Consider the following 27,356-nt stretch of genomic DNA (forward strand, 5'->3'; position numbering starts at 1 on the left):
AAGTCGCCTGTGCGGCTTTAATCCAGGGATTTACTGATATATTGGCAGATTATCACCGTTAATCAAATGCTATTTTTACTGCTGATATTTGTGTAATTGTGAAATTGGCCCTTGTGTCTTTTCCTTGTTTTCAAGGAGTGTGTCCCTTAATACAACGATAAAGTTAGCAGAATAAAACGGACATAGCCTTTTGTTTAAAAATGAAGACAGGCCTGTCTGAAAAGCTTAATCCATTTTATTTATTTATTGCCTTACCTGCATTTCTATTATGATTTCACAAAAATACATATGTGCATTGTTATCAGCCGGTGGGAAATTCCAGATATCAGTTTTGCATCAGTATGTCATCATCGCTCTTCGTAGTTTTATGTTATGTGAGGAATCAACTCTGGACCCCGGCTGCTAAAAGCAAAGCAGTGCTGACGTTTCAAATTTCCAGTTTCATGTCATGAGCGCTTGTGAGCAGTCGCTCCGTTCAGGTTCTTACGTCTGCCCGTCCAGACTGCCCTCACATTGTTGTTTTCCCACCATCTGCCAGCGGGCGGGCGTTTATCTGTGTGTACATGACTGATCATCTGTAACAGGCCGTGTGTCCAGGTGTTGAATAGAAACAGCTGTTGAGAATACGACTACCCCTACCACTGATAACAACGTTGATGATAATGGTGGCTCTCCCAGGTCTAAGTCAACTCATAAGCGAGGTCCTGCTGTGAGTCTCAAATGTTTGGTCTGTGTCAGCGTGGTGTGGTCAGTGGGCTGGGGGAGCGACGGGGCTGATGTAATGACAGCTGCATCACTAATTGCACTCCCCTTTGGTGCACACATCACGTCACATCATGCACTGTAATATGTAGTCATATAACGCTTTTTTCATCGAAAGGGCTGGTTCCTTTTTCTGCGGAATTGTATCTATCACAATCTGTGAGCTCCTCCGGTGCACCCAAATTCACTTTACTGGTGTCTTTTAGTGGGTGAGAAATTGCCAGCAGAAGTTAGCATTGGTTAGCACCCAAGGGGGGGGGGTGCTCGCAAACGATTTCACTGAAGAATCACATGCATCGTCTTCCAAACAATGTCCTGATTCTCACCATAGTTTTTCTGTGAAAAAAGGGCTGTAATATTCAGAGGAATGCTTTGCACCCCCACTGATTTCCATTAGCATTGCAAACAAATACTAACACCTCCTTGTACAAGCAACTCAGTGGATTTCAGAGAACTCCCAGACCATAATAAATCAGACATGAAGCCTAACCCATAGCCCTTTAAGGCTGAGGTTTGTCAGCGATCAACTCTGTGTACACACTCACACACGGTGAGTTAGAAGTCCTCGCTGTCATTCACTCGTCTGTCTTCTCCTCAGAGCCAGAGCTTCTCATGCTGCCACTGCCTCGAATACACACCAAACTCATACATGCATCCAGTCCACGCCCGAAGGAGAACCTTATCTGACCTGCTCCTGGAGGCAGTTGATGGACCTACCAGCTGGGTCTGCTTGTTCACACATAGAGTGTGCACACATCCAAGCAGATGTGCTCCCCCCCCCCCTCCCTGTGGCTGTTTCTCTTTCTGACCCCTCCCATGCTTTCTTTCCCTCTCTCTTTCTTTTCCTTTTTCTCTTCCTCTTCCTCTCTGCACTCATACAGACGAGGATCAGGGCACACAAAACACGGGCCTCCATCAGTTTTGATTCCAGCCATCTGCCCCTGCAGTGCACCTTCCTTGCATAAGGGACTTTGCATAAGAGATTTACGAGACGTACCCGGCCGCTTTTCCAAGGAGCAGTTAAGCATTGTGGGCCGCTCCTCCCAACTGTAATGCAAATCACCCAGCCCTTCCTCAGATTCACTGCTGCCAGCTCCCCGGCCAAGGATCAGGTTGTTGTCTGCGTTGCTTGCAGGAGGAGTTGAGGAGCTGGATACTCCTCCAAGCTGTTTTTCGCCAAGCCTGACCTAGCGGTGGGCTTGCCGTGTTTTATGGAAATTATTAAACACAAATGGAATGCATCCTTGACAAATTAGACTGCGAGGCTGAAGCTACCCATTGTATGATGTAGCATATGATACCAGAGGTGGAAAGTAACTATGTAAACACAGCTAAACATTTGCTTAAGTAGTGTACTCGCAGTTAGATTCAACTGAAAAACACCCTGTTTAAACAGGAATATGCCCGTTGTGCCTTGTGGGTTGCAGTGCTGTGTTGTTATTTTCTAGTTTCATCATCAGTTCCTGTTAGGACGCCAAAATTATGGTGACATAATTCAGTGGAAGTTGAATATGCATGTTCTGCCAGCCACCAGCATGGTGGAGGATCATGGGAAATAATGATTTCCAGTTTCTGATAACAGAATTGCATTTCCTTACTGTATTCTTATTAAATTGTTAGATTGTGAAATTTCTTTTTTCTTTTTTTGCATTCATTGGTTGCCAGTTGTGATCGGTATATATGGTTACGTTTACCTAAGCCTGCAAAGCTATCAGCGTTGAAACTTCCTTTAACTATTGTTGTAAAGTACTGGCATTTAACTCAGTATTTGCGTTTAACAAGACTTTATATTTTGCTGCGCTACATTTCAGAGGGAAACATTGTACTTTTGGCTGATGATGCAGCTAGATTACAGGCTAATACATCAATAATTTAGCACTTTGAAGGGAACCATATTTCACAGTGATGAGTTATACTTCTCTGAGAAATACATTTTGATTGCAGGACTTGTACTTGTTTTTGCAAGTACCTGTGGTCATCATAGTAATAAGAAACTTTGTAGGAGTTATGTATTTTATACAAAGATACCCATGCAGATGCATTGTCTGGAAGGTTCTCCATGAAATAATGTAGAGACTTACAAACAGGACAGCAATCATAAACTATTTTTCTGGGTACAACAAGCAGCATGGCCACAGAATTCATCGGTAACACTTTACAATAAGAGTACAACAATTAACGTTAGTTAAAGTTAGTTAATGCCGTAATGGTTAATTAACTGTTAGTTAATGATTATTATGGCATTTACTAATGTTAATAATATCTACAATAACCCTTAAATAACATATAAATTAATACCTTAGCATGAACAACATTAGTACATGATTCTTAGACACATTAGTTAACGGTTAGTTAACTGTTACTGAATGTTCATTAACTGTTATTTAATGTTCATTACCTGTTACTTAATGTTTATTACCTGTTACTTAATGTTCATTACCTGTTACTTAATGTTTATTATCTGTTACTTAATGTTCATTACCTGTTACTTAATGATTATTACCTGTTACTTAACGTTTATTACGGCATTAACTAACGTTAATTGTTGTACTCTTACTGTAAAGTGTTACCAATTCATTTTTCACAACACAATCTCACGTATGTACGGGAAATCTTGATACAGTTGGAATAAAGTTCTGACTGATGGAATGAATTAAAGCTACTTGTTGAATATTAGGATGTAAAAGTAAACATTCGTCTGTTTCTGCGTGTTGCGTGTTTCTGCATGCAGACGTGACACGAGGATGATTTCCAGTCTGACATCCGTCTCCCATCTCGATCGAGGCTCCTGACAGGGAAGACGATGTTCCTGGAGCTGAGCCAGGTGTTTCACATTACCAACACATTAACTGTCTTTTTACACGCTTACCTGCTCATCAGCAGCTTGAGCCTTGGAGTTTCGTGATTCTAGTTTAAGCGCCTCGTGCACGTGTATGTGATGGTAATTGGACATAGGAGAGGCAGGCTGAGCATGCGCGCGTCTCTTATGAGTTAAGACATCTTGTGGTTTCCTGGTTGACAGCTGCCGAGCAGAGCCGGCGTGTCACCAAACGGAGGGAATTCTGAGAAGTTATTTCCTTAAGCAGAAGACGAGACAAACTGAAAGCCTCAACTTGAGAAACGGAGGCCGAGCAGGATGACTGAAACGCCGTGCAAACTGTGAAGCCATCACGTGCGTCCAGGTTGATATAAGCACTTTTTTCCCCTCGTTCCTCCTGCAGACGACCATCTAATTGACATTTGTATATTTATTATGTGAATATAAAGTAATAAAACAGTCTGCTTTGCTATTTACTGAATTTTACTGACTTTCAAAACACAGTACAGCTGTTTTAAATGCTTTTCAAATTACAAATCAAATTACCGTGTAACTCAAATAGTCCAGTGTATATAACTCCCAAGCCCTCAAACTTAGCTTTTTCTCGTTCTCTCTGTGTATACCTGTTGGAATATTTACATAATAATACCGCCAGATGCGACTCAGATTGAGAATTATGAACTTGAAAACATGCCGATCCCTCAGCTGGTGTGCTGCTTTTCACCATCAGGAGAGGCTGGCCCCTGCTCCATAGTTAGTCAACAAGCAGTGTGTTCAGCAGCCTGAGGCGCCACAACAGCTTTTAATTGTGATTCGTGACTTTCATATCCATAACGGGCTGGCATAATTAAAAATATTGCTGAAAAAGAAAATACGCGCTGTAAAATAAGAGATGCTGGAGGCTTTGTGAGACTCCGGTGGGGTTTGGATGAGAGGCTTGGCAGCGTCGGATCCATCGGTGCCCCGATCTGATCGTACCTTTTGTCTGCCAGGGCAGGGCCGTCCTGCCCGAGCAGAGCGAGGCCTCCTGGGACTCGGAGGAAGGTTGGCCAAGGGCAGCCCCTGACAGCGGCTCATTGTCGCACAGCTCTTGAACGCCTCTCTCTGTCTGTCTTGATGTCTCACTTGGTGTTTCTCGGGGTTTCTCACACTCACTCCTTTTCACACACACACACACTAGCGACCTCGTAATACATGACTTTTGGCCCCAGTACCTAGAATGAGCAGGGATTTATGTTTATGAAGTTTTCTAAAACACATATTTTGGGGGAACTTGTTCTTATTTCTCAAAGGTCTGATTTACAGTGATGAACTGGAAAGTTATTAAGTATTTAGATTTGAGGTATACTTGCATGCTCATATTTAATTATGAAGGCAGAACTTTTACTTTGATTTTAGCATTTTTCCGTCATGGTACATCTACTTTTACTTAAGTAAAGGACTGGAGCACTTTTTCCACCACTGGCTAAATTTTTAAAAGTGATCCAACGTGAAGTAATGATTTTTTTTTTTTTTTTTTTTTTGTGCTGATACTTTTTGGTGTGTTATTGTGAGAGCAAAAACCAGGACAACGGTGGATGATAATATTGGCAATACATCAGCCAGACACACACACACACACACAAACACACCCACATACATTCTTATGCTTCTCACTCTCACACACACACACGCCTGCCCCCCCTTCCCCCCTCCCAAAGTGCCCTTGATAGGCATTGATTTTTGTTGAAATAATGAGACTCCACGGTGCTGGAAGGTCAGGTTTCTGCTGCCACAGAGCTGTCTGCGAGGGACGGTTGTTGCTGCCGCTCCTGCCCCTGCTGCTCGGCATCCCATAATACCTACTTCTTCTGGTTGCCCCGGCAGCGCCCAGTGCCTGGCTGGAAACCAGAGACTGAGCAAGACATTGTGCGCGCCCAGCAGCATCATCATCATCATCATCATCATCATCCTCAGAACCGCCAGAGAAAGAAAACCACTCTATCTGACCTTAGACACAAGCAGATGCCACAGATGTTCAGGAAAGTGTGAGTCATGATTCGGGCGGCGCGTCGCAGTTTCTATTCTAACAGATCCTACTTTGAAACAAGAAATGAAAGGTATGTCTGGAGATCCGGTAGAGGCGATTAGACTGGCTTGTCACCCGTTTTCAAGAATAATTGGACCTGAGGCGGATCTACGGGTGGGCCTGGATGGGCAGCTTTCCCACCCTATCAGATTCAAGACCAAAAAATAACTAACTAAATAAATAAATGAACAGTTCATTTGCAAAAACAGGTATCTCCATTTGAATTTATTAAATCTTTTCAAACTTTTTTGAATTTTATTACAATTTACTTCATATTTATTTCTATTTTTTATATGTTTATTTAGCCTGGCATAATGTTTATTATCCTAAATCATGCTTTGTGTGTGTGTGTATATATGTGTGTGTGTGTGTACTCCAAGCAATATCAGTGAAAAAGGTGTATTCATTTTACGGATGGCTTTTATCTGTTTTTGCAAACGAACTCTTCAAATGTTTTAATGTCCTTTTTCCGACGTGTATTTTATGCTCGTTTACAACCTCTCGGCTCGTTTACCGAGAGGTTTTTTTTTTTTTCTTTCATCATATCATTTTATACATGTCTATCTAAAAAAAAATAAACAAAATGAAATAACAGGCCCATCCAGAATTTTTTAGGCCCACCCATTAGCCGTGTTCTGTGTCCGCCACTGAATTGGACCGCGCTGAGGATTAGTCACCAGTCACCATACACAGACACATGCACATCCCCAGTTACATGGTTTTTTTTTCTAATCCTTACAATCTGTTGATGGGTGCTCGTGCTATTGTTATCAGACATGGTGGCTGGGTGTGTGTGGCGTGCGTCTGCGCCCAGGGAGACCCGCCCCCGAGCGCTGTCTAATGAATGGAACATCATCTCGTCAATCACGGGCTTTGTTCTCCTCCATCCCGGCTGTTTGAACTCCCACACAAGGGCAATCTGAACTAAGCGATGGGTTTTACTTGTCAGCAGTCCTCTGTTGTGTTGTTTTTGTCCCCTCTTTCAGGGGGACAGCTCCTCTCTGTCTCTCTCTCTCTCTCTCTCTCTCTCTCTCTCTGTAGTGTTTTCCTCCTCTTCGTTTTGTACATTTGCTGTCGGTCCCTTGTGGAAAGAACGAAAAAAAAAAAAAAGAAGTCTGTATTGTTTTTCGGTTTCACTCGTGGCCTTAAGGTAGTGAAAAAAAGGAAGAATGAAGTCTTCCAAAATCAGCAGTTCCAACAGCAGCCTCAGCAGTTTTTGTGAGAAAGGCAATGAGAGGAGACGAGAATCGGTCGAACAAATAAAATCTTTCTACTGTTGTGTGAATGTGAGAGCCACCGGGTAGCAGTTTGACACATTTACAGCTTAGAAATGGACCCGTTTGTCATGCATTCACAACATATGTCCACTCATCTTCACCATGTCTGTGTATGTCGGCAGGCTTTTCTTTTTTATCCGTTATTTGTTGTCTTAGTGAGTTATTAGTAGCCATCAAAGTCCACAATTGAAATAAATGTTTTAATTCACCCTCTCCTCTGTAGTCCTGTGCTATGAATGTACTCGAATGTGTTTTTAACCATGTATCACGCATATTTTTAGCAAGTTTCTCCCAAAATAAAAAATCAAATCGTGTCATTCCCAGTGCCAAGTCATCAGAGCTGCCGTTGCATTTCTCAACGCGCGTAGTGAAAACCTTACAGTTCAGGCAATAGGCATGGAAATTTCCTCTTGCATAACTTCCCCATTTTGCATGTCCTGTGCAGAGATTTCATGCGTGATGTGAAAATCATGGCCACGGACAGTGCCTTAAGAGGAATGGATCAGTAAGAAAGGATGCAGCGGTTTGCAGGTGTTGCTGTTGTGTGTGTTTTTTTTATTTTTTTCTCTTCAACAGTTCAGCGCTATGGAATACAAGTGTCATTTACTTTGAATTGTGTGACTAATACTGGCAAGGCTTGAAGCTCATATGACAAGATGGGAATTTCACTGAAACTGTGAAAACCAAAATGACCTCATCGGTTGCGTTATGTCATGATCTAATATCCACTTCATGTCCTAATTTCAAGCAAAATATAGGCTCCAAAATGTTCTCTGGCATAGATGATTTTTTCGATACACACACACACACACACACACACACACACTGCTGTTAGCTCATTCCCCCCAATGCATTTTAGAAAGTCCTACAATCTCCAGCGTCCCGTCCCGTTTGGGTAATAATCTTTGTGGAGGTCGTCTTGCCGTTCCCAGCAGTTTGTGTGTCACTTCTCATCTTTAAGAAGCTTCCATGTTGGCATCAGCTCAGCGGGCCAAATGACAGATTCAGCGCTGGCCTGTGGCAAAGCCAGCCATCGTAAAGGGTAGCGGCCACACAGTCTACTCACATGGACACCGCAAATGATTTCGTAATATTGGATCGAACCCTGTTTTACATGCGGAGGACGGGATGGGCTCCATGTCTGATAAAGCAGAAAGGGGAAATGATTAGGCTATGGAATCGTTTGTCTTCTATGCCAGATGAAAGAATTGCCAAAAAAGTCTTTAACTGGGATAAAGCCAATAAATATCCTTGGTGATGTGAACTGTCTGCTATTTTTAGTGAGATAGATCAGCAACACATCTTTACTAACGGTCTGCAATATAATGTTAATTTTGCGATGCATAAGTTATTCCTGGCATACAAAGAAAAATGGGCTAATGACATATGGTTTAAACCAAAACTCAGAACTTATTGCCAACTAAAAAATGTTTGCTGCCCAGAACCATATGTAACCCTTTCCCTGGACAGAAGTAAAAGATCCCTGTGTGCCCAGGTGAGGGCTGGGATTCTCCCCCTGGCCTTGGAAACGGGTAGATTCAAATCCATTCCAGAGGAAGAGAGAACTTGTTCATTATGTTATTTAAAGGTGACAGAAGATGAAATGCATTTTGTGTTCCATTGTCCTCTGGATAACGAAGAGAGGCAGTCTCTTCAAAAAATGCAGTATGTTAAACCCGAGTTGTTTTGGCTAAATGATGAAAGTAAACTAGAATTCAGGTTATTCAGGAAGGATGTATTCGCTTTAGCGAGGTTTATAAAAAATGCATGGTCATGAAGAAAAAAGAATTATTTGTATGACCTTATTACTTGTTTGCTAGGCGTGTTTTTCTGGATATTTGATTTTTGACATCTGATGACTCTGACTATTGTTTGTTTTTCTATGTGGTTGTGTCTTGTAAGCCTTTATGGGCTGGGCACCTGTGTGCATGACACACTAATAAAAATCAATCAATCAATCAATCATGCAGATGCAGGTAGATACGTGACTGTTTTCAGATCTGTTTCAGACTCTAGTATACTTCACTGTCACTTGAAAGAGTCTGTAACTATTAACGCGGTCGTAGCAGCGCAGATGAAAGTGTGATTGCACGCTGCCTCTCATGCATGGGACCGCATGGATAATCCATCTCACTGTTTATATGCAGATGAGTTCATGTGGGTAGTTGTTTACAGGTCTACAGCATTGAAGCATGTCACAGCATCCGCTTAGGGTTAGGGTTTTGTTTTTTTTTGTTTTTTTTGTTTGTTTTTTTACCACTCTCTCTTCTTCTTTTATTTTATTTATCCTTAATTTAACCAGGCTGGTCACACTGAGAATAAATCTCTTTTCCAAGAGCTGGCCAAGAGAGGCAGCCCACACATAAAAAAAATAAAAAATAAAAAATAAATAAACGCATAAAAACTCTGACCGTGAAAAAAACATCCACACTATTTTATAAAATGTCACCGAAATCTGGAGCCATGCCATTCAAACGCCATTGAATAAGACGAGCACACATCATCTCTAAACAGATGTCTGTGTGCTCGTCAGTCTGAAACTCTTGCAGCTGTGTTTGTGACTGTGGTGTCGCAGCAGACAATGTTTTTGCGTGGCCGCTTTTCAAATCTCTCCTGCGAAAACAAGTTCAGGTTTACCACAGGCAGCGTGTCACGTGTTAATATTTGTTCAGCGTTTCACTTAAAGCCAACATCTTTCCTTCCCTCTCTGTTGCAGTTTGTCCACCTATAGGCGCTTTTGACTAAATTGCTCCATCGCCATGTGGACAGTGGTGTGATTCACTTTGCACAGTGGTCGCGGCCTGAAATGTATTTATTTATTTAATATTTATTTGACAGGGGCGATACATACAACATTGCCACAAAAAAGGGAAAATGTGACGTATATAAGACGTCTAGCTTCAGCTAATTTGCAGTCTTTGTCCCTGGTCAGGCTTTTAGGATACAATGAGATATACTGAATATAGAAAAAATAAATAAATAAATAAATGATACAAATGCAGTGAATAATACAATAATAGTAGATAATAATAGATAAATAAACACAATTGCAGTTGTCAATTACAGATAAAAACACAAGTTGAATTTGACATTTGTCAATTTGTCCACTTTCTACTCATATACACTGTTAATATTATATATATACTGTTTATATTTATATAGGCTGTTTATATATTTCTTTATATTTATTATATATATATACTTTTTTATACTTTATATTATATAGGCTGTTTATATCTATTATATACATATACTGTTTATGTTTATATTTATATTTATATAGGCTGTTTATATCTATCCATATATACTGTTTGTAGTGATACATACTGTTTATACTTATACATAGTGTTTATATTCATATAGACTGTTTATACTTATATATCTTATTTTTTATATTTACACTTGTTGTTTTTTTTTACCTTGCTTTATTTATTTATTTAGGCTTATACCGGGACCTGAGTCCTAATTTCGTACCACTAACATGTAAATGTGAGCTGGTATGACAATAAAGTTCCTTGAATCCTTGAATCCTTGAACATTAAACATTAGGAAAGTGCTATTATTTTGATAATGGCCTAGTAGGAAATTGATCTTCACATTTCTGCTGTTCACATTGTATGTTTTTTTTCCCACATAGATAAGCCGGGTTCTTGATGTAGACTGAAATCAGAGTGATCAGGTCATCCCAGTTCAGCTGAAGTGTTTATATGACTTTGGTACATGGTGAATGTGGTTCACAGAGTCACAGAGCACAGATATGAAAATTTCACCCAGTTCAGAGTAACTGTGGCAAATCGCCACAACACTGACATATTCACCTTTTAAGACGTGCACTCGAGGTTATTTGAGTGCATATAGCCCAGGCCGGTCCTCTGTAATATCTCCTCCAAGTCTCGGGTCTTTAGGATTTTTCCACATCAAATTACATCCTTTATTTGTCCTCCGTATCCTTAAGAGTGAGACAGAGGTTCCAAAGTACACCAGTACAGTAGATCCTTGTACTTCACTGCCATGCTCGAGTATTACATTCTCCGTTCATCATGAGCTCTGTGTTTCCATACAGAGCCCGCTCCCGTTTTGCAGTGCATTGTCAGTGCAAATTATCCTTTTGTTCTTGGCGGCGGGCTGCACGCAACGCGGCCGCCGCAGCCCATTCCAGGTACGACTTTCACTTTTTCCAATGAGAGAATGAAAACCAATACTTCAATAAAAAGAACTCGGCAGTCACCACAAACTTTTTTTTTTTTCTTTTCATAAATATTCATTTCTTAGTGCTATCTACTGATGCACAGCTATTCATCCACCCATCATTTGGCAAAAAAAAAAAAAAAAAGAGGTCAGAGGGTTGAAAAGGAGTTGCTGTTTTAGATTTCAGCCAAATTGTAATTCATTGGCCCTGACAAGCCTGAGCCTTTTAGGCGATTGATCAGTCAGCGTTTTGAGGCAAATTGATGTCGCAGTGTGGTCGGGGGTGGTGCTCACATGATGCCGTGGAGCAGGCAGGCACAGGGGAGTAATGTGATCAGGGAATGCTCCTGTGTCTCTGCTCTGCTTCACTCTCCTCTGTGCTGTTTCCAGCGGAGAGGGAATCAGCCATGTCACTTTGTTAATTTCACTGCATCCAGCCAAGCAGAGGACGCCATTTTGCCTCTTCCTGTGCAGGGCTCTTGTGTCGCCCTCGCCTGACTACCTAGTCCAGCTCTCCAGCAGCAAGCATCCCCTTTATCCACTTATGTCAGACTCATGCAGAGCTCCCAACCCCCCCCCAACTATCCACAGATGCAAATGCCCCCTTCGCTGTGGCCTCCTGGGACACAGTGTTGCTTTTAAAGAGCCAGTGGTCTGCCAGGTCTGTCTGGGACAACAAATATCAGCAGTGAAAGAAGGCATTTAAACATTGCAGTCACTCAGCTGATGCTCTTTTCCAATAACTGAGCAGGTAGGGGGGGGTTCAGGGTCTTTTTCAAGGACACTTTGACAGGACAGATGCAGGATCAAACCCTCCGTCTGACCCCGTGGTCACCGGATTGTCTCGGGCCACCCGGCAGGCCTCTTATGTCTGCAGTTAATTTGCTGCACCCACTTCAGCTGTTTGTGCCCGGGGGCCATATTTTTTAAGTGCAATCTCTTATGAAACCGTCAAGGAAATTGCATTTTTGGGGCAAGGGGGAACTCTCACACTCCAACTGAAGGCGGGTGGATTGCACATATTTTTTGATCGTTATCTGTTCAGGAATATTTAAGGGATGACTGCAATTGTTATGAAAGCGTGCAACTGGTGGATTTGGAAAACGAAAATATTTCCTCTTCCCTACATGTTTCCATCAGATTTTATTTCAGTAGGTCAGTGATTTTTTTTTTTTTTTGTTTCTTCTATTTATACATCTCATTTCAGATTAGATTATCGGATGTCCTTGTCTAATTCTGGTCAGACTGAGAGGAAATGAGAACCCTACAAAGACGTTCTTGTCCTTGGTGATCCAGCAGGGTTCTAATTTTGGCCTCCTGTGACCAGCAGCCGGCCTCTATTAGATTATGGCCACAGAGCAGATGAGACAGTAGGTGATGTATTATAGAGCGTAATTGGAAAATTGCTCTTGAATTGAGTTGCTCTTTGACCCAGAATAGCCGTGTGCCGTTGGCCAAGCAAAAGAGTCTTTTAAGGCATCGCCGTCGATGGTCAGATGTTTGTTTCGACGTAAAGCTGAGGAATGCAGCCGCGAGAGATTTTTCAGGCGTCGCTCGATGGTGACGGTTGACGCTGCAGCCGAGTTGGAGAGAAAACAGTTTCTGTTGCCGGTGTCAGGCTCGTTACTCAAATAATAATGATTATACATTACTTGTGCAAACGCGGCCCAGTTTTATTGCTTTTCTTTGTAAACAGCACTGCTATGCATTACTTTTTCACTTTGATTAAAAAAACAAGTGATCACCTAACACTGACACAGTACATTAGCCAACACAGTAAGGCAAACTGCATTTTTTTTGAGAGGTTTCAGTGTTTTTATTTTCGGCTCTTCTCTGTGTTCCGTGGCGTCGCGGCTCCACCGACTTGATGGAATTGCTTCCCAGTGGTGACATACATCATTGGAGCCATTAGTGTCAGTGATGAGCCTTGTAGCCCGTTCCATCACCAGAGTAGACCAGTCGTCTTTCATCTCGCTCTAGTTCTGACAGCCGTGTGTGATAGTTAATCAAAAATCATTGTGGGTACACACACGTAAAAAAAAAAGCATCCGCACACGCTCAGATACATAGAGACACTGTGCAAATTTATGAGATTGCATTTCACTTTTTATTTTGAAGTAGTATCGCTTTATTGTCTCCTCAGCGGTGCAGTCATCAGGCCTGTTTTTGAAGCATGAAGCTATTTCCATCCAGCTCATCTCTCGCAGGGGGGAGGAACAATCTCCCTACAACAAATCAATATATCTACTCGTGTTAGTGGGCCTAGTACTCACCGCGCCGGGTGAAAGCTTTTACAAAGCTTTTTGTGGAGAAAAGAGACGAAGCCTAACTAGCCTAGAGAGAGGGGAAGTGCTCAGAACAATGCCGTAATTGAGGATCGTGAGGGGGGGAGTCCCTGCCTGTGTGGCTGTGAGTCCGGGTGTCTCACTGATGGCCACTGGCCTGGAGACCCCGCCGCAGAGGCCTCTTCCCTCAAGCATGGACGTGACCTCATTCAGCAGCCGACACACACACACACACACACACACTGCGTTTATGTGTTCCGTTGGTCACAGTGGCCTTGCACCCTGTGTATGGCCATCCTGCCTCACAGGATGATCACCAAGATGCTTTGTGAAGGATCCGATCACAAGCTGAAACTAGAAAATGCAATTTCTTTTTTTCTTTTTTTTTTTTTCTTTTTTTTTTTTTTTTTGCTGGTTAAAGTGAAAGTGTGAACTCGTGAATTCTTTTTTTTTTTTTTTTCGGTGTGCTTTTGCATTTGTTTTACCTTACTTTTACACATAGAGTACTCTTATATAATTATCATCATGGAAACCTTTCACCGGCACTTACAACACTAAGAGAGAGATATAATAGTTTCAGCCAAAGATGATTGGTGGATTTTTTTTTTTTTTTTTTTTTTTCCATCTCCCATCAGCCACTGCTCCACTGTGCTGTGGGTCGATCAGCCCGCCGCCCGTTCTACTCTACTCCTACAGTTCAGTTCAGTGTGCGCTTCCTTGCTTTGGCGTCCTGCCCAAGTTATTTTCAGCATCCAGATCTTCAGATTTTGTCTTTAGTTTGTAGGCTTCCAGTGCCGATATCAGACGTGTCACACAGAAACAATGAAACTGTAAAGGCCGTGTTGTTCACGCTGCCCCACTGTGCAAAACAATGGACCGCTGGAGAAAATCAAGCAGAGCACAGAGACCACCGTCAGAAAGGATGGGTTGGATTTTGTGGCCAGGTGCTGCTGAACTAATCTGCCTTCAGACCCAACAAAAAAAAAAAAAAAAAAAAAAGGAGAGGGTTTTTTTTTTTTTTTTCCTGCACTTTTCTCTCGAGACCAATCCCTCTTCCCTATTGATTATCTTTAAGGGCACACTGAAGCTACTGAATACAAGACACCATGCGAGGCGAGGCCATGTAAAGTCTTAAACCCCTCAATTGAATTTCCCCGCCCTTTGACTTCATGGATCGTGACGAGAAAATGAAACGTTAAAGGGGACGCTAACCAGGATTTGGGGTTTTCTTTCTCTCGCTTGATGAGCTTATGGCATGTTCAGGTATCCTCCAGCCTTAGTCAGGATTGTTTTCAGCCTTTTGAGCTCTGATTTCCCGTTAAATTTCCTCTAGCTTCAAAGTTAGATTTATTTATTTATTTTTTTTAAATCTCTTATTTCAGTTAACAACATCAGCTAACAACACATGTTTTTTTGTTTTTTTATCATCTATTTATCATCTGGGTGCTATTTATTTATTTATCATCTGTTTATACTGTAAATTTGCACATCTATCCCTCATCTATGCACATTGTATACATCGATGCACACTGGTTTTATTGGTTTTTTGCACATTGTTTTTTTGCACATTGGGTACTTAGATCTTTAGATCTCGAGGGTCATCTTTTATTCTTTATTTTTGATTTACTTAATCTTTATTTTTGATTTACTTAATCTTGTACTCTGTGGATACTGCTGAAAACTGTGAATTTCCTTCGGGATGAATAAAGTATCTATCTATCTATCTATCTATCTATCTATCAATCACACTGATATTGAGAACCCATTCAAACCCATTGTTTCATGGCTGCACCATCGTTTTGTGCACGTTTCCCTGTAGTTCAGCATATTTGGTGTCTTGGGAGTCTTGGGATCTCCACTGGTATTTAAAATAAAGCTCTGTGGGTTTAAACAAAGCTCAGTCGTGTACCGTGCATTTGTATCCCCGCCGATGGGACCGGCAGAACCGAAGAGGTCTTAAGACGAACAAAAGATGGGGATTGTAAAAATGTTGTGAGTGAATCGGTGAACCGCCGATGTGACCCCCCTCCAATTTCTTGTCTCTCCAGATGGCAGGTCGTCCCATATGCCCCGTTCCCTGGGCTCAGATGTCACCGGCTCCATGGCCCCCCTGATCCGCGACGGCAAGTCGTCGGCCCCCATCCACTCCAGCCAGCCGGTCCTCTTCACCTTCGACGTGCCTGTGCGCCACTCACACCACAGCTCTCTGTCCAACAGCGCGCCCCAGGACTACCTCCTCCTCCACCAGTGCATGAGCAGGAAGACGGAGAGTGCACGGTAAGGGTCGTGACCCCCAGGCGTCCTGTGTCAGTTTCCTGTTATCCCATAATGCAGGTCAACATACAGGTTTATGGTGCTTCCTCAACTTAGAAGTCCCTGAGGGTTACAACTACTGTTAAGGGGGGGGGTGTCATTATGCACACAATAAAAATCAGGCCAAAAAGAGATCGCGAGGTCAAAAAGTGTGTGTATATGTATGTGTGTGCGAATATGCATGGTGGAAAAATGCTGAATAACCGCTAGAAATGTAAGGATTTGCTCAGTTTCTGATTTTTATCGATGCATAAGCTCACAATATGATGCGTTCACAATATTAAAAATTTTCATGAACCTGTTTCCTGGATTGGAAGGCGTTTGATTCAAGCCTCGTCTTGATTGAATCGAGAAAAGGAGGAAAGGGCCCTGCTTCCTTGGCGTGAAATTATGACACGGATTGGATGACGATGATATATTTTGTCAAAATGTATTGTCACGTGCCGATCAGCTGCTGATAAACATGCTTCATGTTATGTGTTTATTTTTTAGTTGATTTGAAAAGGAAATGTGGCTCCAAACCTGCGCCGTCGAATGAATATGATATGCAAAAACTCTGAGTTAATATTTGACAGATGGGCAGCTGAAGCCTGGAGGAAAATGAAAACGAGAAAACCAGGTTTCTGCTACTTTTGATGTATACTTTCCATCCACCACCATTTGCCTTTGGATTTAAAACAATATATTCCTTAATATCTTATATAGATCCCAAACAAAAATGTGCAAAAAGTCGGTGAGTTTTTTTTTTTTTTTTTTTTTTTTTTTTTTTGAGTAACGACAAGAACGTATACAGTGTAATCGTTCACGCCCCGGCAGCCTGTGTGCTGCTCAGCGAGAGAACAAACATGCCGAGGGTTCATATTAAATACATTCCTGCGTTTCCCATTAGCATTCACCTCGGCTCCTGCTGCCATCACGCCGGCTTCCACGAATCAAAGGCGGCTTTAATAATGACGCCGTTCAGTGGCCGGCACGGTCGATGATCAATGAGGTTGAGGCTGCAATTCATCACTCCTATAGGTTTAGACTCGCCCGGGGTAGAACTGCCCTCTCAGCCGGACAATTTGCACATAAATCTGCTGCGCTGGACCTCTGTGAAGCCCGGGAAATCAAAACCTCACAATCCATCTCATCAGCTTTATGCAGATATTCACTGTCACTGCCCTCGCCAGCTTCTGCTCCGCGGGTCTGCTAATTAAGATAGACGTCGGAGGGCGGCTTATGATTCAAGCCCGAATGAGACCCCATTGGTCGAGGAGCCGGCGTTACAGTTTTTTCCGCAGAGCCGCCGTGAATCCATAATGATGGGCGGCAGAATGATGAACGAACTTATTGACTGATGACTCCAGTTCTGAGGAGACGCCGGAGCCCGTGCTCAATGTTTCAACACCTGGTGCCGTCATGAAAAAGAAAGATAACCAAAGAGAGAGAGAGATGTTATGGATCGATGAACCGCTTTTTTTTTTTTATTCTTTTAAACAGATTGAAGTGAGTCCCCATTAGAGTCCTGCGGTGTGGCTAATCTCCATCTCTTTCAGAAGTGATTTCTAGAGAGTAGTCTTTCACAACATCCCATCTTTGCCCTGACCAAAGCCTCAGACAGGCCATTGCTCAGCTAACTGGGCAGAAATGTCTGAGCTGGAGGGGTCGCTCCGCTTGGCACTCGAGTTCAAGCCCTGCAGAGGAACCAGAATAAATGAGCCATGTCCCTAGGGTGCCTAACCAAGGCTGAGGAACTGTGGGAAAGTGGTCACATTCACCCTTTTCAACATGGACGCCCTCTCTCCCCTCAACATATTAGGAGCCACATTAAAACGTCAGTTTTTTTAAACAAACGCTCGCATTAATATAACGGTGGATATACATACATTAAGGCGTTCCAGCAGTGATGCAGATGTTTTGTTTTAAGTCCATGCTGGGAACCAGATGGCTCGGCTGTCTCTTCTGAAGTGCTGCAGTATCCTCTAGTGGCCGTTTGGTTAATTACACTGATGTGCCATTAAAAAGCCTGGAGTGCATGGTTGTTAACCAGCTTATTGCCATTATTAGGGAGAGGCTGGCATTGAGGTAGGTGGCAGATGTCTATCTACAAGGGAGCTGTTAGGCCCTGTGGAAAGCGGGCATGATAAAGACTGACGTGTGTGTGTGTGTGTCTTTGTGTTGCAGAAGTGCCAGTTTCTCTCAGGCCACGCGGAGCAATCTGTTTGTGGGCAGCGACTCGGCCGTGCAGAAGCTCTCCCACGGCTTCTCCCACTGCCTGAACGGCATGGGCGCCCAGCTGCACGGCTTCTACAGCCTGCCCAAGCCCGGGAAACACCAGCTACCCGCGCACGACGACTCCCCGCAGGAGGCCTGCTACGTGCTCCCGCGGGGCTACAGCTCCGAGTCCCCGGCTCACGGCGGCCTGGGAGAGCTGGACCTGGAGAACGAGGAGGTGTACACCTTCAAAACACCCTGCAACGCCCTCGCCCCCGTGCACGGCAGCGAACGCCCGCCCGACAATTACGACCTCCCCACGCCGCCCGGCTCCTTCTATCAGATCCCTCGGACATTTGACAAGAACCACAATGCCCTAACGCCGTCCAGCTCTGAGTCATCCTGCGCCCCTCCTCCCAGGCCGCCCAAACCCAGCCAGGGGTCGGAGGGCCAGTGGGGGAGCCCGCAGTCAATAGGGAGCCAGAATGGAGAGGTGACCACCGCGGTGTCAGTCATCCCACGCCGAAACACTCTCCCCGCTGTCGAAAATATTAGACTGCACAGAGGTAAACTCGGTGTTTTTTACCCACTTTTCTCACACGCTGCCGTTGAAAACACTTGTAACATTACACGCTCGTATTTGTTTCTTCAAAAACAACCTCGCTTGACTCATACGGTTCTTTTGAAATCACGCATTTCACCTGTTTCCTGTTTTCAAATGCAAGCATGACTTCACCAGTCCACCCACTTGTGGTATTGTAAGCGCGCGCGCGCACGCCGCTTCCCCTTCCTCTCGTCTTTCTCTCATTCGTCTCTTCTTCTATCCCTCTTCCTCTATCTCTTCGTTGTACCGATTTAACTCCAGCAGCTGAGCAGAAAACAAAGAGGCCAGTCTAGCAGACACTGTTCTGCTGAGACACTAATGAAATTCAAGCCATGCAGCCTGCTCCAGAATGCCTCGTTCCAGGCTGATAAGCAATAAAAAAAAAAAAAAAAAAAAACAGGGAGCACTCACAGACACAATGCATGGCCTCTCAGTATGCTGCTGCTCTCTGCTTGGCCAAGCCCTCGCTCAGGCTTCACATATCCAAAGACAGGAAGTGACCTGTGGCCCTTGTTAGTGGGGCCACGGGCTGTTCACACACCTGTGTTGCCTCCTCCAACCAACACTAATTATAACCCACTGGAGCATTAAATGAAATGTCACTTGCGTTCTGTTGGTTTCACGAGGAACACGAGTTTACTGATTCAAGGTATACTGTGGAGTGTCAGGTATTTTGGTCGACATCAGTCTCACTTGCAGCGATTATGATATCTGACTCACGGCAGTTTGGCGCTGTACTTGAGCAGCAGTCTTTTCCTTTTGGAGTTTATAGCGGTGGTAAATATTGATTTCCCTTCCCTGTGCTTGCCTCGCTCCTCAGGCTCCTCCTTTGAAACGAACAGCCATCACCGTCCCGTCTATTTCAACAACTCAGGCCAGTCCGTGGAGTCCGTCAATGATGGCTTCAGCTCCTACCTGGTGAGTTACTTTCGCCCTTTCTGACAAATCTCGTCAAAGCTCAGCAACACGGCGCAGGGACAGAAAATGCATTACCGCTTTATTTATTTTTCTCCAACTTAGCAGGGGTTGTAACGATACATCAGTTTTCAAATTTGAAACAATTTTCACACTGCAAAAACGCAAAATCTTACCAAGATTATTTGTCTTATTTCAAGTCAAAAATGTCTTATTTCTAGTCAAAATATCTCATTACACTTAAAATAAGACATGATCACCTCAGAAGTAAATTGTTTTTAGACAATTGTCTCTTGTTTCAAGTGAAAATTTGCTTGTAACAAGTGAAAATTTGCTTGTTTCATTGGCAAAATTTGTGAATTTTCACTTTTTCCACTGGTAAATTTTGCCAATGAAACAAGCAAATTTTCACTTGTTACAAGTAAATTTTCACTTGAAAGAAGGGAAAATTTTGACTAGTAATAAGACATTTTTGACTTGAAATAAGACAAATAATCTTGGTAAGATTTTGAGTTTTTGCAGTGCAATCCTGAAAGTCAAAATTAATTTCTATATGTGTGGTCCAATGCATTCAAACACATCCCGCATGTATACAGTTGTCCCTCGCTATAACGCGGTTCACCTTTCGCGGCCTCGCAGTTTCGCAGATTTTTTTTAGAGCAATTTTGCATGTTTTTTTTTTTTTTTTTTTACTGGACTTATTTTTCTACAAAGGTTTGAACTTTGAGAGTTTAAACAAGAGAGAAAAGTGAGAAAATGTTAACGCCTGTCTGAGAAAAGTGTATAAAGTGTGTCGTGAGGGGTTTTACAGCCTTAAAACATCTAGAATAATTGTAAAAAATAAAGCTGACTACTTCGCGGATTTCGCCTATTGCGGGTTATTTTTAGAACGTAACCCCCGCGATAAACGAGGGACCACTGCACACTGCTAAACAAATTGGTTTGGCTCAGAAACACTCATTTTTGGCTATTTTAAAGTCATAAAATAAAATAAAATAAAATGAGCAATGAAAATCAAATTAACAAACATGTCCTCAGGAAGTCAGAAAAGCAAAATAAAAAGCCAGAGGTGCCTCTCTGGCTCACCAGCGTGTGCCATGTGGTGCCGGGCCGGGCTGCCGTGGCCTCGGTTTGGGTTCCGCCCGGCCCCTCTGCTGCGTGCCGTCCCCCCTCCCTGCCCCGAGTGCACTGCCTCGCTCCGCTGCGACTGTCTGCTGAAGCAGGAATGCCCAAAAATATAATTTTTTTAAGCAAAAGGTAATCTCAAACAGTGCAATGGCATGTGTAAATAATATAAAATCCTGACTTGTCTCATAGAATGAAGCCTAATGATGTCTGTGCAAGTATGCTACTGTTACCAAAGGGGCAAGATGAAGGGCTGTGACAATAGACGGCATAGTGTTGTCTTGTCAACAAGAGACAAATTTTGAGCGCTGAATGAAACGGGGAAAGCAAAGTGTCGCCAGACTGCTGATTTGAACAAAGGAGGGGCGTTCTTCAGCGCCGCTCCGCTCTCTTCTGCAGCTCCAACCGGGACTTTGTTCAGCTTTTCTGTGTTTTGACTCTAATTGTGAGCGCAGTGTTTAAACAACAGGGAAAGCAAGGAGGATGACAACAATGCTGTTTAAAATTTCGATAAATGTTGATATCAGTGTCCTCCTATGAGTGAGTATCGTGGTGTTCCTGCAGTATTGAAGTGTGTGAGTGTCTAAGAGAGCCATCTGCGTTCTGTCTCTGTTGGCACAGAGAACCAAAGCCCCTCTGACCCGCTCAGACAGCGGCAACTCAGATGACAACTATGTGCCCATGAATCCTGGCTCCTCGCCACTCAACGCCGCCCAGGCCGACAGTCCCAAGAACATCTACATTCCTATGAGCCCCGGGCCACATCACTTTGACTTCCCAGGATTCTCCGCTACACTACCTGCCCGCAAGGGGAGCACGGCGTCCCAGTGTCACCGCCCCGGCCGCCTCAGCGATGTCACCCCGCCGCCCATCAACCGCAACCTCAAACCCAACCGAAAATGTGAGTCTTTGACAGCGAAGGTCTCTCAGATATCAAAGCAAAAGGCGTTTACTGTTTTTTAATCACCATTTCTGGCGTCGTTTCAACTCATTAGTCCGCATTGTGTATTGTTTAAAGCAAGACAATGATTTGTGTTGACAGTGCCTGCTCTTGTTTTCCTACAGCGAAGCCAACACCTCTTGATTTGAGGAACAATGGGATCATTGATGAGCTGCCATTTAAGAGCCCAGTCACCATGTCCTGGACACGGCCCATGTGAGTCTCATATCAGTCATTCAAATTAGGTTGCCCTAGGCCACAAACACACACACACACACACACAGAGGCACACAGAGTTTGATGGTACAGATTGCAGCTGTATTCTGTTTCGCCTGAGGTCAGAAGGTAGAAGCACTCACAGTCCTCCCTGCTTTCCTCCAGGCCGACGATGAACTCCATGTCCTCCCAGCACTGTCGACCCATCTCCACACAGAGCATCACCAGCACCGACTCCGCAGACAGTGAGGAGAATTATGTGGCTATGGTGAGTCCCTGTAGCTGGAGGGAGACCGGGGGAGCACACCAGGCTCTTAATGATCCCCTTGTTTTGTATGCTACGCTCACTTACGTTCTGCACCCTGTGTGAGTAAATCCTCCCTGCTGTCCCCATTAGCAGAACCCAGCGTCTACCTCCCCGGCCATGAGCGGTACCAGCAGCCCCGCCCCTCGCAAATGTGGCAACGTGGACTATCTGGCGCTGGACTTCCAGCCCGGGTCGCCCAGTCCTCACAGAAAAGTAAACAAGACAATTATTTCCAGATTGTATTCATTTCACTTCATTTTCTTGTATTTCTTCTTTCTTTCTTATTCCTAAAACTGCCTTGTCTTGTGTGACAACACACTAAATCTCTCTAATGTTTTTGTTCCCGTGCCTAATGACGCAGTTTAAAATAATAATAATAAAAAAAAAAAAAAAATCAAACTTCTCAGCGTTGTTGGCCCAAACAAGAGGAAAATTGCTTGTATTGGCAACAATGCTTAATTATAATGTCCACCTCAGTTTTTATTAAAAACTGTGAAACTAATTAAGTAGAACTTGTCCCACATACTTTGTACAAATGGCATAATAATCTCTGCACAATTGAAACGACTGTGGGGTTTTTCCATTTTAATCCAACATTGAGTCAGCGGTACATGACGGTGTGACAGTGGCTATCATGCACCCTGGTGGCTGTCTTAGTCACGGTGAGACGCTCCGACTGAGGCTGCTTACTTACCTCACTGACTTCACCTGTTCAGTTTCTTCTGTCATGCACACCCTCGGTCACTCTGCTCTGATTCGACTCTAACTTGTAGTCCTCGCTGTTGTTGTTCTCTGCCCTGATGCAGTCTGCCCTCAGGCCAGTGGCTTATTTATATCTTATTTATTGGCCCACAGCCCTCAACATCCTCTGTGACCTCTGATGAAAAGGTGGACTACGTGCAGGTTGACAAGGAAAAGACCCAGGCGCTGCAGAACACCATGCAGGAGTGGACCGATGTGCGGCAGTCTGCTGAGCCCGCCAAGGGGGTCAAGTCCTGACACTGACCTGCACAGAGAAATGAATAAAATAAAATACAGAAAACTCTCCTATTATTTCAAAGCATCCCCAGTTTAATTCTTCTGTCATGTTTATGAACACTAGTTGGGCTTGCTAAAGACGAAGCATGGGGACAAAAAGCCATAGCTTATCCTCGCCTGCAGAGATAGCCGCTCTCCCTGGCGGCTGTCTCTGCGCTGAAGTGCACTGCTAACACACGCAGGATGTCAGGCCATACAGTGAAGCGCCCTGCCAAAGCTCTTCATGGAGACTGTTATTACACCATATGGACAATTGATATTGCATATGAATTATATCATCCCGACTTATGAAGTTCAATCCATCCTCCACAATGTGCAAGTGTTTAAGCTGTCCCACTGCAAGGGCGCCCGCTCTGCATCAGTGGCATGTTTTCTGCATCGAGCAGGTTATTTACCAGATTGCTGCCATTTTAAAACGAGTCGCAGCGTCTAACTGGTCAATAACCGTATTAATATAGGCGTACGATTGCTGGTCTCAGGAATGCCAAGATGCACTCTCATTTTGGCATGCAGGCAGGCTCTCTCTTTTCACTTCAATCTATCATTTGTGCTGAGTCCTGCAGAACCAGAGAAGAGATTATTTTCACTGCAGGCAATCGTTTCAGCTTAGCAGTGCATGTCTGGTGAGAGGAAAAAATACAGCCGTACAAAAAAAGGCCCGTGTCACAAGCCCTTATGATAACTTTAGATGACTGTTGCTTCGGTTTGAATTAAGTATGAGCTCAAACCATATTTAAGAGCTGTCCCACGTGAAGGCAGGCCAATTATTTAAGTGCAGGTACAGAAGTCAGTAACCCCTAGATGTACAGTATAAAGAAAACACAACCGATGAAAAGAAGCCATCTTTCTAGTTTTGACTTCAGTGCTCATTAACTGATTTCAGATAATACTATAATGCATTTCATGGTAAATGTGCACTGACATATGTAGTTGTTGAGTTTGAGGGATTTAAAAAATGAAATAAATCAGGTTTGGTTTGCAAGGAGTTAAGATGTCCTTCCTCTCTCTCTCTCTCTCTCTCTCTCTCTCTCTCTCTCTCTCTCTCTCCCTCACTCTCTCTCTCTCTCTCACTCTCTAAAAATCATGGAAGTGCTCATAAATACAAGCTAGAAAGGATGAGGATAGCATATTTATGTATTGCAGGATTCAACAAAAAAAAAAATAGCACCGTACCAACCCCAGTCATGTGTTCACTGATTTATAAGGTCTTTGATGTGGCACACACACTACAGCTATTTCTGTTATGAGTAACTGTTTCCAGTACATATTAATAGAATGACGTATTTCCAGCACATCTTGTGTAGAAAATCGGCTTTTTACCGTTAGAGATTCAAGGCACTTGTGCGAGAGGAAAGGTGCAGCACAGTAATGTGATGTAACGTGCTTTTCTTGTAAAAGCTGCCTGCCACAAAGAAAATTTGCCAATGATCGTACGTTAAAAATGAATGAGGAAAGAATGTTATCTGATTTCCCAGACTCCTCTCCCTTGTTTATGACGAGATTTAATTGCCTTATATTTTTTACTTCAGTTTAGAGTGGAACCTTTTCCTTGCAGAAGAAAATAAACATTGACAATGTTAATATAAACAGCCAGCCATATTGTATTTAGGACAAGTGAATTATCATTTTTGTAGTCCCAATTAAGTCCAATATTTCACTGTGGGCTGGAACCACTCAAGGGGTGATCCCTATGTGCACTATATGACTAGTGTGGCCATGCAGTGCTAGATGGTATTATTGATGATTTCATTAAGATTTACATCTTAATGTTTTTGTACCATTTTTACTGCTTTTTGTATTCTTTTTATCATTGTTTTTTACTGATAGGTGTAAGCAGGCGAGATTCACGCGGATGAGGGTCAGGCTTAATTAAGCTAAGTTTGCCACAGAGTGCATTTTATTATTTGTTTTTCAAATTTCAGAAATTGAATTTTTATGATCCATGCTTTCAGCGGGGGGAGGCTGGCAGTCGAGTTGCACTGGCGAAGCCCTTCCCAGGCGAACTGTGATTCACAAAGAGAGAGCGAGAGAGGAAAGAAAAGACTGAAAAAAAAAAAAAAAAAAAAAAAGCCTGTCTCCCTGTCACTCTCTGAAGTGAAATGGATGTGTAATTTATTATCTAGAGAGACTTGTAAAGCGCAAGAGCTGTGTATGTGTTGTGGTAGATTGTGAGTTGTAGTATGTTAAATGACAGCCTGACTGGGCAAGATGGAGAACTCTGCTCAGCTCTACTGTCAGACTGTCACTGGGTTGACATACTGTACTAGAGATCATTTTTTAACCACTGTTACTGCTACTACTGTAAAGCATTTGTAGATTGCTTGTGTGTTAATTTATTAATTTATTGTGTGTTTTGCAGTTGATACGTGTAAAAAGGAAAAAAAAAACAAGAAAAAAACAAGAAAACTGTCTCTCTACTAACATTGATGTATATGCAAAATGTCTTGATTTTGTGAAGCAATATGACAAATGATGCCAGTGTGATGGTAATGTGGTACAGTACATTTGGGATACACAAGACTACAAGACTTTGTTATTCCTGTATTATGGTAGACTTAAACTGTGGACATAGAATAAATCAAGAACTGAAAGTCTTGTGTGTTGGCGCTTGTCTTTAAATATAACCCAAGACATTGTTGCTGACAACCACCACACCATTACTCATTGCTCAGCCTGACTTTTGCAGTGGATGCTGCAGTTGCACGGTGGCTGAACGGCTGCTGCCCCCTGTTGTGAAAGACAGCAGATGCAACCACTGGCCCAGTATGACCAGTATGCGCTGTTGAAGGCAGATACTGGTGTTTATAGACTAATGTGGTCAGGAGTTAAGGGTTTCAAATGTTCACATGTTTAACACTTTTACATTTTTTCATCCTCTTCCCAAAAATTACAGTGCAACGATTCAGTATTTCCCCCCCCGTATACACCTCTGCAACCGCCTTTAGACTACCGTGGACAGAGCAGACTAGTGATATTACTTTACAGCAGCTTTTTAAGACAGGATGACACCTATTCTGTGGAGATATTTATTTATTTATATACTTATTTAGGATTTATTTGATAGGACAACACCTGCATCGATAAACTGAAGCCAGTTATCCAATGCATGCATCCCAGGCTTCATAGCTTATGCTTTTTCAACACCCAGGCTTTATCATTTTAAAGTATGGAGGTAGGGATTAGGTGAACAATAAAATAAAAATCAAACCAGCCACAAAAATAAAAATCAAATAAAAAATAGTATAAAAAAGAGTAGGTTCAGATGCAGGCTTAGTTGCAGTCACCAGTAATGTAGACATGATTGCAGGTTTATGACTGAATCAGCTGCAGCTTGGTAACTCTCTCCAAGATATGAAAGTTTTCCTTTGATTTCAGGTTTTCAGGTAAGACGTTCCAGGAGTTTGGTTCTTCCACAGGAAAAAGCTGTCTGACCGAGACGTGTTTCACAGAATGGGAGTCTTGCTCTGTTAGATCTATAGTATTATCACTTGGCTGCGTCTTCATATAATTGCAGATTCAGGAGCAAGCCTGTGAGCATTTTTAAGCATTTGAACACAAATGTAAATGAAGAATTAGTTTACCTAAAGCAGTATGGAACAGTTAAATGAATAAATAAAGATGCACTAGACAGCACAAGAATATAAAATGTTATTGCTTATAGGTTTTGCAGACTATTTATGTTGATGTGGATTGAGCCTCCACTGTCTGTCAGTGGTGGATGACACTGAGGCCTGATATATTAGCCTTAACACTGGTTCAGATGCCAAAAAAAAAAGATTCCACCCTTTTCTTCACAGTGATTCAAGAGATTCTCTCTACTTCTCAGCTCTTACTACACACAACAACATCCTTACCAAAATACTCCTCCAAGAATCCTTCAGGACTTTGTGCCTTTGTGAAGGGGTTGGGAAGTTGAACCTGTGCAAGTGTTGAAGGATTCTACAGAATCCTTAAAAAAAATAATGAATAGGCTCCTGCAGACGTTCCTCTGGATTGTATATCTGCTTGTCCTGTGGGATTTTTGTTCTATTTCCGGGAGGATTTTTGAATACTTTCACTTCTATAAAATCCGCCGGATATTTTGAAATTCTGCAGAATTCTACGCCTGCATGTACATCAGGATTTTGACATCCCTGCAAGGCATCTTGATTTCTGGACGGAGGCATGTCAGATCTTCATGTATGCCGTGCTACATTTTTATTTGTTTGATTTCTTCACTCTCCAACAGGACTTTTCAAAAATCCCTTACTATGAGCAGGATGAAAAATAAACACCTGCAGGAACCCAGTTTTACTGAACCTGTA

At 42.9% G+C, this 27,356-nt stretch overlaps 1 protein-coding gene across 1 annotated transcript in view; it reads left to right on the forward strand.

The window, feature by feature from the left end:
* Nucleotides 1-25,167, forward strand: part of gab2 (GRB2-associated binding protein 2) — a 48,597-nt gene extending 23,430 nt beyond the window's left edge. Inside the window, 8 exon segments of the mRNA XM_030066901.1 lie at nt 15,447-15,675; nt 17,878-18,473; nt 19,332-19,429; nt 21,173-21,452; nt 21,617-21,707; nt 21,873-21,975; nt 22,105-22,227; nt 22,870-25,167. Coding sequence (XP_029922761.1) covers nt 15,447-15,675; nt 17,878-18,473; nt 19,332-19,429; nt 21,173-21,452; nt 21,617-21,707; nt 21,873-21,975; nt 22,105-22,227; nt 22,870-23,013 — 1,664 coding nt within the window. The 3' untranslated portion in view covers nt 23,014-25,167.
* The last annotated feature ends 2,189 nt before the right edge of the window (nt 25,168-27,356 follow it).

Source organism: Myripristis murdjan, chromosome 13, assembly GCF_902150065.1.
Source record: "Myripristis murdjan chromosome 13, fMyrMur1.1, whole genome shotgun sequence".
NCBI lineage: Eukaryota > Metazoa > Chordata > Actinopteri > Holocentriformes > Holocentridae > Myripristis > Myripristis murdjan.